General features: G+C 41.2%; 1 protein-coding gene across 1 annotated transcript in view; it reads right to left on the reverse strand.

The window, feature by feature from the left end:
- LOC110982925 (dual specificity mitogen-activated protein kinase kinase 1-like) overlaps nucleotides 1–12400 on the reverse strand; it is a 36096-nt gene that overhangs the window by 6146 nt on the left and 17550 nt on the right. Inside the window, exons 6-10 of the mRNA XM_022241724.2 lie at nucleotides 5120–5244; nucleotides 3013–3208; nucleotides 1021–1082; nucleotides 322–383; nucleotides 166–211 (exon numbers count right to left, since the gene is read on the reverse strand). Coding sequence (XP_022097416.1) covers nucleotides 166–211; nucleotides 322–383; nucleotides 1021–1082; nucleotides 3013–3208; nucleotides 5120–5244 — 491 coding nt within the window. The remainder of the gene's footprint in view (nucleotides 1–165; nucleotides 212–321; nucleotides 384–1020; nucleotides 1083–3012; nucleotides 3209–5119; nucleotides 5245–12400) is intronic.

The following is a 12400-nucleotide window of genomic DNA, read 5'->3' on the forward strand; positions in this document are numbered from 1 at the left end:
GCTCTATTTATCAGATCGAGGCTCGGCATGCCTATGGCGGCAGTGTGCAAAGAGCGAATAGGTAACCTAAGCTACATTTCCCTTGTCAGACTTCCCAATGATCAAGCCTTGAAGGACTATACACTATGGAGAGACAACAGAGAAGCAACGAGTTGAGTTACTTACCATGAGTAATTTAACCTCTGGTCTCTCTTGTGGATTCTTAATTAAGCTATCAAAAAAGAGAGAGAGAACAGTACAAGTGAAAATAACGCTGATGCTAGAAAACCATCATAGAATATAGGAATGAATATTATTCATTGTGGTTTGACTAAAACTCACCATTTGTTTACAAAATCTACAAATTCTGCTGAGAACTCTTCTGATGGCAGTTTTGGGGGTGGCTGTGGAAAAAGAGAAACCTGAATGTTAACGTGAAATCAATGCTTACTCTTTTTATTTGTTTGAAGTTTTTGACAAAGAGAAGTTTCAGCTGCAATGAGGGATAGCACACAGCTTTGTAGCACCCCTTGTGCTGACATTCCTAGGAGCAGAAATATTCCCACCCCCAAAAATGTAGAATACCGTTTCTTATTCAGAACGTTCTGTAAGGGATACAGCACTCTTACCAACATTGTAACCTGCTAGAATGTGATCCCAGAGTTGATGTGTATACCCACAGTGACATATATCTACTGTGAGAATGATGGGGCCCTATTTCATCATGCTGTAAAGCGGCGGCATTTTCCTTGCATAGGAAATAGGTATTTTGTAAGGGCAGGTTACCAACCAAATGTAATGCCAAGTATACTGCCTGTGACTGGTTCCCTGCAAAGATTTGTTACGCACAAAAATCTGCATATGTTCAGCAGCAATACAAAGCTGGGAGTAGGTGGAGTTTGGAGTGGGTGGAGTTTGGAGTGGGTGGAGTTTGGAGTGGGTGGAGTTTGGAGTGGGTGGAGTTTGGAGTGGAACAGTGCTCTCTAAGCTTTGAGACCTTCCCTTGTCTTATCTTATCAGTGCACTATGGGTACTACTCACGTCATTCACGATGCACTCCAGCAGTTCGAAGATAGCCATGGACCGTGACGCATCCCCAAATGCTGTTGGAAAATGACAACATCGGCTTCATTTGACAGAAGCACTGACAGCAAATGTTAACAGTAACATGGACCACAAACAAGTATAGAAAGACTAACAAACAGAGATCAGGGATTTCTGTTGGGAAGGCAATGAGGCAGAGCGTTGATTACAAAATATGCCCCCAGTTCAATTCAGTTCAGGCCAGCTTCTGTTATTGGAGATCATCCTACCGGATATTTCATCAACGGTAGAACATCGAGTGTGATGTCTTTCAAATTTGTTGAGATATCTGTTGGTGATATGTACATGAAGCTTGACAGCAGTGAACTGCTGACCACCACCTGTACATGTACATGTGTCACAACTTTACACTTCAGCCTCCTTCCTGCAAAATTACTGCCCTGAACACAAATTTCCATAACGCTCAGTGCTGTTACATGTACATGTGCTTTTTGGCTTCAAATGCACACGATTTCAGGGTTCTCCCTAGGATTTTTTTTAAACTGTGGGGGATTTCCATTGTCGAAGCCATGGCATGGGGTTCAGGGCCCGCCCAAGGGCCCCCGAAATTTTTTTGGACTTAAGATGCTCTCAGCTGCATTTTAGAGCATTTCCTTTTTTTCTCAGGAAAAAACATAACATGTTGTAAGTTCTGCGAATGGTTTGGTATAAAATTTTAACCTTCGTAAATGCAGCCCGACTCGCATATTGAGCACAGGGCACAGAGAAAACACACATGCGCCCGGGTGTATGTACGATGCCCATGACAGAAGTTCAAATTTCATGCGACACTGGCCACTAGTAACGTTTGGTGCCCATGCACATATACATGTAATGTGTGCAGTGTGGTCGCCGACGCATGGTGCACAATGCATGTATTATGTAGGTTACCTATAGTATGTACATGTACATTGAAAAATGCAGGATTATTAGCTGCTTTTTCATCTTTATTTTACGGACATGCAATCTGCATTTATGTAAGATAATTCTGAGCCATACCATCAAAATTATAATGAAAAAATGGGTATAGGCCCGCTTTTGTGTATCGGGCAGAAATAATTGCATATCGGGCCTGATACGCAAGTTTGTACCGGTACGTGGGGAGAATCCTGGATTTAATGGTCGCCAAGGATGACAAGTTTCAGGCACCAAGCTGGCCCAAACAAAAATACTCATCTGGCACGCATCCAGAATGTGGTGCGAATGTCAATCACGGTACACCATGTGTTGGATGGCAACGTGCAAGGCAACCTGTACTGTCACAACTCTGTCTAGAATACTGTTCTTTTCACTGGCCCAAAATGATCTAGTGATGGAGTGACATAACCACAGGTCACACTCACCGTTAAACAATAGTGTTCCATGTCAAGCGCATGCACACGCCTCTACAGAATGCAGGGACTGCTAACTGCCAAAATTGGAAGATTTCTTTGTCGCCTTCGATATCCCAAAGAAAATCAGGTGGAAAACACCATCAAGACAGAGATGTGACAAAACAATTGTTGACTGCTGTAGTTTGGGATATGATGTTTTGAAAACCTACAGGGATGCACACTGCTGGAGGTGAATGTACAGATCACCGAGCATGAGATATCACCCTGCTGAGCCTACATGTACAAGGTCTATGGGCTTGAGGAATCAACACAAAGGAGGCATGCTTGTGTCTTCACCAGCAGAGTGACCTACAGTTCCAGCAGAAAGTCTATCCCCTCCGTAAAGAGAAAGGGATGGCGTGGCTTCACTTTGGAGCAATGTCCCTCTGGTAGTAAAACACAATTTGTGAGGAAAGATTCTGGTGCGTTTCGCATGGGAGGTGCTGATCATGTAACCCATTTATGTTAACATATACATGTACATGCCTCTGCCTGTGTGCCGTACACTGAATTTTCACCATCCTAGCCTGTCCTTTCTTTGCTGGTGAGGGGTGCGGAATTCTAAAGTATCACTTACTGCTGATGGGCCTGCCAGGAGGTTTACAACTACACTTCTGGGCTGAACTGTCATACGGCCGGCCAAAGATCTGACAGATCTCCTTATCATCCGGTGGTGGGATGGGATACCGTCCAATGGCCATCTCCACTAATGACAGACCCATGCTCCAGATATCAGACTGCACTGTGTAATGGATTCCTTGTAATCTCTCAGGCTGCAGGGGGGGAATAAAAAAGAGACATTGTCAGTATTTACTATTTATTATTTTGTCTATTTTGCAATGAGTATCAGAGGGAACAGCAACGCCAAAGATCAATCAGTGATTATCTGTAAACCACCGGTCCATTTTTTCTGGTACCAAGGATGCATTCCTGTACACAGGATACCAAGCGAAATTGGCCAGCAGTTGAAAAAAGTTACCCATCAAATTTGACAGATACAGTACTATATAATTTGAAACACTGCCAACTGTGCCCTAAGTGGTGAAGAACATCCCCGATGAAAATACCCAAACCTGAGGGGCACTTTGGACACCTAGACAATCGTCGCAGCAGAGAGTGATCTGCATTGACGTTAAGGGCCTCCGCTCAAGCCGCTGCATTCATCAAACTGCAGTCCAAACCCACAGACACAAACAAAAGCCATTCCAAATTTCTTGCCAGTGGTTGGAAATATCACATACAGGTATGCCCACAGGAAATACATGTACCTGAAGCCTCTAGCTGGCAGATTCCTTGGACGTGATTTGAATTTCCAACCAAGGCCAAGTAAACCCCCTTCCCTCCCTTGGCTAACAGATAAGCTTGATTGATTTCACCAACCAGAGCATCAACTGATGCACAAGCTTGATTAGCTGGAGTCCTACTGCCACTCCAATGCAATCAGAGGGTTTACATGTCTGACACCCTGTGCAAACACTTGTAAAAACACTGAAAAGTACAATGAACCCTACAGTCAGTGACCGGAACTAACACTGGCATTCCTTAAAGGTTTTTATAGCACGTTCACAGGCGGAGCTGTGGACAGAATGAAATCAACTTTACTCATAAACTCTCTACCAAGAACCTTCCTGGCACCGGTATGAAAAATCCAACACTACTGTTAAAAGGAAAACAACATCTGACACATCCATTGCACTACAACAAATCAGGGCCCACTTTCCTGGAGCGGCTAAACAGTTATCAAAAAAGTCATGCTAACCTGAAGCAGAAAAACTGGCTAACCTTAAGCAGAAAAACTGGCTAACCTTAAGCACTATTTCATGGCTGTGCTTGGCATGGTTGTTCTAAAGGCTGCGCAAAGATAGATATTTCTATTGTTATGTGATTAAGTTCAAGCAAATTTTCCTCCAGGGTTGGCATGCCTTTGACTGTGCTTCCTGCTTTTAGTCTCCCTGAAATCTGTTAGCGTGAATTTGTGTGCTAACCAGCGCTGTAAAACTGGACCCAGGACATCAAAACTCACCTGCAGCTTGAGTATTAGTCGCATCCGCTCTCCTGAGCCGGTCTTAAACGCACGTTTCAGACCGGCCAAGCACATATTTATTCGCTAAGTTAAGTGCGAGCAAGCACAGTGCTCATGCACACAGGTGCGTTCACCCCGAAATAATGAAACAGTCGTACAATTGCAGAGCCGTAATATGACATCATCAAAACAGGCTTTTATTGGATGCTCCCGATGACTTTTGTTTTCAAGTTGCCTGATATGAAGGACTTCAACTCAAACGTTTGATGTCAGCAGCAATCTTTATTTAGTTTTAACATAGGGTTACATTTCATAAAAAGTGAAATTATGAATCACCAATGTGATTGATCTTTAAAATACTTCAAAACTTAATCATGGATTTTGCCAGCTTAAAACAGTGTAACGAAACTGGATAACTGAGTCAATACTTTTGTACGATTTACCATATTTTGCATCAAACAAAATTACTGTGGGCCAGTAAATGAAAAGCCAATACAGATGGCGATCATTTACGGGCACATGACAATTTTGGATTGTCGCACACTATACAATCAAATCGGACTAGTCAAAACAAATGCAGCCGTAAGAAATGCTGCTGCAGAACATGCATTCATATCAGCTCCACACGCCAAAGAGATAAGGAAAAATCCATCCAGCTTACCGACATGTAGGACCTTGTCCCGACGAAGGAGTTGGCCATGGAGTCAATGAGCTGACCGCTCACCCCAAAGTCGCACATCTTGATCTCTCCTCTGGAATTGACCAGTATGTTGGAGGGTTTGACATCTGTGGATGGCAGGGGGAAGAAAGCCAAATCTCAGTCTGATAAGATTTTTTTTTAAGTTTGCAGGGTTGAGTCAAGCAACGGCAGTAAGTTTGCAGCAATTCTCTTTGGTGATTTTGTGAAAGTCTGAAAAGATGGTTCTTTTTTGAAATTCACGAAAATGAGTTCCCCAAACTTCCCTCAGTTCTTTTGGCAACCTCAAAAAAAGGAATTGCTACATGATGCTACCGCAAATTCCCGCTTTGCCTTAGCATATTCTCATCTACACCAATCTGGTGATGAAAATTTGAAGCCACTACTGCACGGGCAACACACTTGCTTACATGTAGGTTGTGTCAGAATTATTTGACTGCGGCTTGGAAATGTACACATCTTTGTGGAAAGGGGCTACAGCCGACTATCATAGAATCATGGGCAATTTCAAGCCACAGCCAAGCAATTTGGACAGGGCCTTTCATTTTACCACAGAGGGCAGAACAAAAAGGGAACAGAGATGTTTTTGTTGCTTCGGTGGTCAGTATATTGTCCTCAGTGGTGGAACCAGCAGGAAATACCGGTGACCTGCTCGCTCCTGTGCATGGGCCTTGTCCAAATATTAGATGCCTCTTCTTGATAAGATGTCCACAAAGTGGCCAAAAAATAAGGGGAATAAAATCAGCTCTGCTTTCTATTGCATGACATCTGGATACCGGTAGATAGGAATTTTTTTCCAACTTTTTAATACCACTTCAATGTGCAGCTACTGGTGCAGTTGGTGCAAAGTGATTACAAATAACAGCAAGAAAGGTCAGGTGGCATTTGTTTCAAATAAATGAAGAAAGCTTTATAAGGGTACTAGACGCATGCACAATCAATAAATAAACCTGCCGACCCTTTGTGCCTCAAATTCAAACTGCAATAGCCACATTTGTTTTCTTTATTTGCAATTTGACATTTTCCCCAAATGTCCCCCCCCCAAAAAAAAGCTTTTGGTTGAGCTGTAACAAAGTAGGTTTAGCAACAAGACGTAGAACTTTATCTTTTTTTGTCTAATGCAAGTACATCTCACGAATGCATATAAAAAGACTGATGAATGCGGTGCCACCTCAATATAAAATCTGTCAGTCTGCCCTCCAATCTGAAAAATGATGAAGTCACATCTGTACACAGCATATTAAACATGCTTGTGATAACTTGAGAGAAAACGCTCATGGAGAGAATGACACATTAGTCAAGAAGCTGACAGAAACTCCCGAGCTATATGTATGGTACACGTAATTCCTACATTACACGTATATGCATCTCAACAAAAAACCTGTCAAAATTGCCCACACACACCACAGTGTTAGTAATGTCATTTTGTTACACAAGAAGCTTTCAGTGAGACACCATTTTCAAATTAGGCAAGGCAACAAAATGACATCCATGTACAGTACATGAACATACTAAGAACGTACCGTAATTGTAAGAGACAAAATCTAACACATTTGTCAGAGCAATATTGTTGAATAATACATTAGGCGAGGTACATGTACCGTACCGTACACGTACATGTAGTACATTGACACTGTGCCGGTACATACCGAGAACATGTACGCTTATTGGTTTGTATTTGTGCAGACCACATGCATTTTGAGGACATAAAACAACAATAATCATATCATTTGCAGTCCAAGTATACATGTACCGGTACATGTCCAGGTTATCCTAAGCAATCCTAATTGTCCCCACAATGGTCAGGCAGACATGCCTACACAAAAGCACATTTCAGCAGCTGATTGTGACAACTCCATTCAGTTCCCTCTTGACACACTGACAGGCAGTCGTGGATTGATAGGCAATCTCATAATGATCGGGAGTGACGCACTTGGACATTCATGTAATGGCGTGTGCTATGCAACCGACAATGCGAAGGATGAACATGTACCTATGCATGTATGCCACTTGGACAGCATGTGTCCTGCGGGATGAATGACGTGCATCCCACATGTACAAGTACATGTCTCCATTAGGCTAAAAGCCAAAATACTGAGCCAAACAGGTACATGTAAGTCGTTATTTTAAATAGGGGGCCAAATGTGTGACATGGTGGTCAAAATTTCAAAATTGTCTGAACAAATTCAAAACTTGTGAATGTGTAATTGATAAAACATACATGCAATAAATGTAAATGATTTTTGCTTTGAATAACTACTTGACGCGTACAGACTCAATTTGTGCAGTGGTGCAGGAAATTATTTGACGTGTAACAGAGAAACCAAATATGATGGTTCTATGCATGCCATTTTTGGTTAGTAAAGGTTTCTTTTCAACTGTTGCCGATTTCGTTTTGAGTGCATACCATACATGTACATTCTCATCACAAGTTGTTTTTTCTAGATATTGTTTCAGGTGGCATAAAAATGGGCAAACATTTTCCCCCAAAATTCACTTTTTGGCTATATTTTGAATTATTTTGTAAAGTTTCATTTGGTTTAACACAAAGTTGCTTAAATAGCCAATATATGGCACAGCTCATAGTTATGTATGCCATTCAGCTTGTGCACCTTTGCCAGAAACATTAAGTGTTTTGAAGTTTTTAGTTTAAAGAGCTTTACGACTCATTTCACGTGTAACAGAGAAACTGGTTTCTCTGTTACACGTCATGACATCGTTAACGGACATTAGCATACAGGTAAACTCACAAAATGAAAAATGGCGACGACGACAAGCGTTTCCGATTCGAAGGGGAAAAAGGTTTCCTTTCTTCCATACGCTCATTTTTATTTGTAAGTTTTAAGTGGCCATCATGCTCCTTTTTTCAGCAAATACGTTAATTTTCAGGTAAATTTTACCTTCATGTCTGGAGAAGAAACCTGTAGCCCGTAACTTTTTGTCACAGCGTAAAGTGTGAGTAACAAAAACTTCGATTGAAATTTCTCGCCGATGAAGGAATGGCGGGAACTTGGCATGTCTATGTCATGTGACGATCACGTGACAGCGCACACAGGGTTGCAATATGATCCCAACTCGGGCGAACGTTGGAAGTTGCATGAACTTTTTTGTTAACAACATAACGATTTTGCGAGTAACCAAAATATTTTTTGACGAGAATTGACAGGGATATCTTCAGAAATGTTTGGGATCTCAGACACACGTTAGTAGGAGGTATTTGGGGGAGTGCTTAGAGTTGATATTTTAGGTTTTGGAAATGATTTGCAACAGCTTTTTGTTTGTTTTTAACAGCCAAAAATGATTTTCACTTCGTAACAACTGGAGGAACGAAATGTTACGTTGTTATATCAGATTATGACTACACCTGTTTTGTCAATTAAAATGAATTCCATTTGGAGATTATTCGATATCATAATTTACCTCTCTGTTGATAGGTTAGTTAGAAAATAAATGATTGATTTGTTTTGCCAGTGGTATGAAATGTCATATCAAACAGGTCATCAAAAATGTCACACTAAATACCGAAAAAACAGTGAGAAACGATGAGGTTTTTCCCCTTGCAATTTTTGTGTAACTCAACTTTTTTTAATGTAAATGAATTTAATCAAGACATATTAATTGACAAATACATATGAAAATTAAATGGGAAGGTGAAACTAGTCTTCTTTTAAATGGTCATGATAATTGTGATGTCCCTGAAATACACATTGGCCCCCATATTGAAATAAAGACCTACGTACGTGTACATATATGTACACATGCTGTATATGTACAGTAGAAATTTCCATTCAACTCAGATATTACGTGCCTGTACATGTACATTGTACAGGTTAGTACCGGTGCGGTACATTAAAGTGTAGCCGCAATATTTTTCGGAGACAGTTAAATTCTGCAATTTTATACTCTTCTTCAATGTATGAAAATTAAATACACTGAAAGGTACATGTACAGTTATCTTTTTTACATTTGGAATTATCCATGCTTTCCTAGACAATTTACACGTACAATGCTGTTGATGTGATGCTCCCGAGGGAAGACATGGTCCAGTGCATAGGTTTTCCTATTCAAATAGAGAATTTTGAATTTACTCGCCAAAACATTTCGGACAAATTAATTGCCGAAAAAAATAATTCAGGCCAGATGTCTTAACCACTTGACCACTGACCTACCGAGTCAGATGTACATGAACAACAGCAGAGGGCACCGCAAACTACTCGTATTTCCAAAGACATACCAGAACTTTGCGTCTGCACTTGACGAACAGGAGGTCGTGGGTTTGAGTCCCATCCTAGTAAGCTTGTGAATTTTTTCGCAAGCTCTTGGACAATTCACTGAACACACAGTACTACGAACACACATCCGTGACGGGCAAAACCCACACTTAAAAATTTACATCATCTCTCCCCAACGCAAAGTACATCTTTGGTAACGGCTCACTGAATATTTGCCTCTGCTCCATACAGCATATCAGTACATGTGGTTAACACTGACCTTCCACAAGAATTACATGTACATTTGATACATGCAGGGGTAATCTCTAGGGCATCCCTGTATTTGCAACAATGTGTGCTTAAGCACCCAAACACCGGACTTCAAAAATGAAATGGGGGAAAAACAAAATCATGTCACTCCAAACCTTGTTCAAATAGAAAAGTAAGAGTGAAATGGAATGAAACCATACTGTTGTCAAATGTGACTTGGTCCATGGGGTTTGGAGGTCCTGGAAAGAATACACATCATGTGCACAAAATCTTTATCAGCTATTGGTATATTTACATGTAATTGTCTGCAATATGTTGTACAACTTTGCACCTGTTGTGTGCAGGTTTGGAATGAGTGTGCATGTGCATGTATGAGTTTCTCTGCCATTTGCCACAAATGGCAGAGATTAATGGTAATGCATTGGCACAACTTTATTATTTGTCTATCAATACACAAAAACACAATATAATATACTACATGTGTAGTTTGCCAAAGATTATGGAATCACCTGTCTGCCTAGCCAGGCTTAAGTCAGTGCCTAAAAATAGTCTGCATTGCATATACATGTACGTGCGCCTAAAGACAGAGAGGCAACTCACAAAGGGAACATCTCTCCTTGACTTCTGAGATTGTACATGTGGTTTCTTCAACAAGCACCTTGCCTGAATGTTCACATTGGCATTTCTCTTCATATTTCCACAGCTTGAAAGAACCCACGCCATCATTGTGTCAATGTACACAAACACGAGTCATGTGTCATCAAGCAAGCAAGGTTCGAATTTTGCAGAGGACTGCCGAACTGTGTCCAATGAATTTGATGTCAGTTTTGTGCAGGCCATGACGGTACAAGTCCGGTGGTCTAGTGTTACTGGCCAGCGTTATTCTTTTGGAAAACACTGGAAAGTGATTAAAGTCAATCAGGCAATGTACATGTACATGTATCATATCACCAGGTATTGGTAACAAATATCCTTCCCCTTGCTCTCATCAACATCCGATGCCATCCTTCACCACAACGGCCTTCATTTCATCCACGATTTTGTTTGTCAGCCTTAAGATTCCAATGATTTACAGCCGGCAGTCATCACCGGGCCATTATAAATCAAGATACTCCTGAAAAACTACGAGCAGACGTAATGCATGCCTGTGTGTGCACGTGCTTACGTGCCTGGGTTGACGTCAATGCAGACGAAGCATTACCTTCAGCCCCAGACGATCCAGTGTGACTTGGGGGATAGTGTCAGGTTTTTATGTACCCATGAGTGAATATTGTGAGAGTGAGCCAGGCACACCGCGACAGTCAAGGGCAATGCACTAACCTGTACCCTTTCCCAATGAATACTAATCTTGGTGCTACTAGAGTAGGGTAGAATTAATCTGGCAAAAACTAACAAAGTGGCTATTGTTTATGTCATTTAGGGCGGCGGGTGAGCCAGCAGATGTTCCTTCAAGGCACATTCTGATGTGTCTTTCAAAAAGAAATCTTGCCCGGTATTTCTAAATTTCTAATTTTACTCTGTGAACAGTTCACTCAGCATGTACATGAACACCTCCTCATCTGCACACTCATATTGAAATTTGATGAGTTGAGATGAGTTTTTCAAGCAGACATGGGCAATGTCAATATTTTTTTCCCGACGGAGAAGAAAATATTACAATGATCTTGACAATGCACTTCTTTAGGATTATTCCGCACACATGTACATGTACATACCAGTATATTCACTTACCACTTACATGTACCGGTATTTCAAACACTTTACGTTGCAACAAAAGCCATGACTTACAATCCTTTAACGCATATTTTCCACGACTGGCTGTTCTTTTTTTTATCACACAAAACAAGATTCTCCTTTTAGCAAATGTCAAAGGCAGAGCCCTTGTTACACCAGATTTACCCAGAGAGTAAATGGAAAAGATCCCTGGCCTCGGCTGAAATAAGATCAGCCAAGGCAGGTACATGTACATCTACGTGGGAGGGATTAGAGATAAGGGCATGACATGGACACAAGACCTGGGAGGAAAGCCCACAGGAATATTTGGAGAAGTCCACAGCAGTGATGATTTTTGGATTTGATTTCTTGAGGTGCTTCCACTGGTGTAGGGGCAGTGCTTTCAAGGGGTGCATACGAGTACTTCAGCAGCATTCAGCATGTGATGCATGCGTTTAAGACTGGCTCAGGGGTACAGTCGCGACTAATGCCTAAACCACAAATGCATATTTATTCCCATTCATACATACCACAGCACGAAAATTAGACAAAAAAGTGCTTGGACAAAATGTCATCACACAATCAATTATGCTCTGCTATTACCAGCTTTTGATCTGCCATATTATATAAAAGCTAGAGTTGTAACGTGCAGTGTCAAGGGTCGAAATTAACTTTTTTCCTTGTCCTACCAGAACCACACACGCAGCCGCATTGAGCAAACCTTGTTAGGGCGCACGCTGCGATGATTTGTTTTTTTGTTATTTTTGCCCGATCGGGCAGGCCATGTCATAAATTTGCTTGCTTGAATTGGATTAACACTTACCAAAGATTTCTCAGAATCCACATTTATTATGGTTATTTGCCTACTGCATACATGCAGTCTTTTATTACGCCAAAAAAATAGTTGACTTGTGCTGTGCATGCCTTCAAAAATTGGGTAGGTAGGTCGAAACATTTTTTTGTTCGGGGCAATTTTGTGCTGATTGAATGGCATCAGTGGGGATGACAGACTCCAAAAGTATCTCAAAAAGAGATGAACACCTGTCTTAAT

Source organism: Acanthaster planci, linkage group LG05 (assembly GCF_054643075.1).
Source record: "Acanthaster planci isolate LZ-2023a linkage group LG05, COTS_SCS, whole genome shotgun sequence".
NCBI lineage: Eukaryota > Metazoa > Echinodermata > Asteroidea > Valvatida > Acanthasteridae > Acanthaster > Acanthaster planci.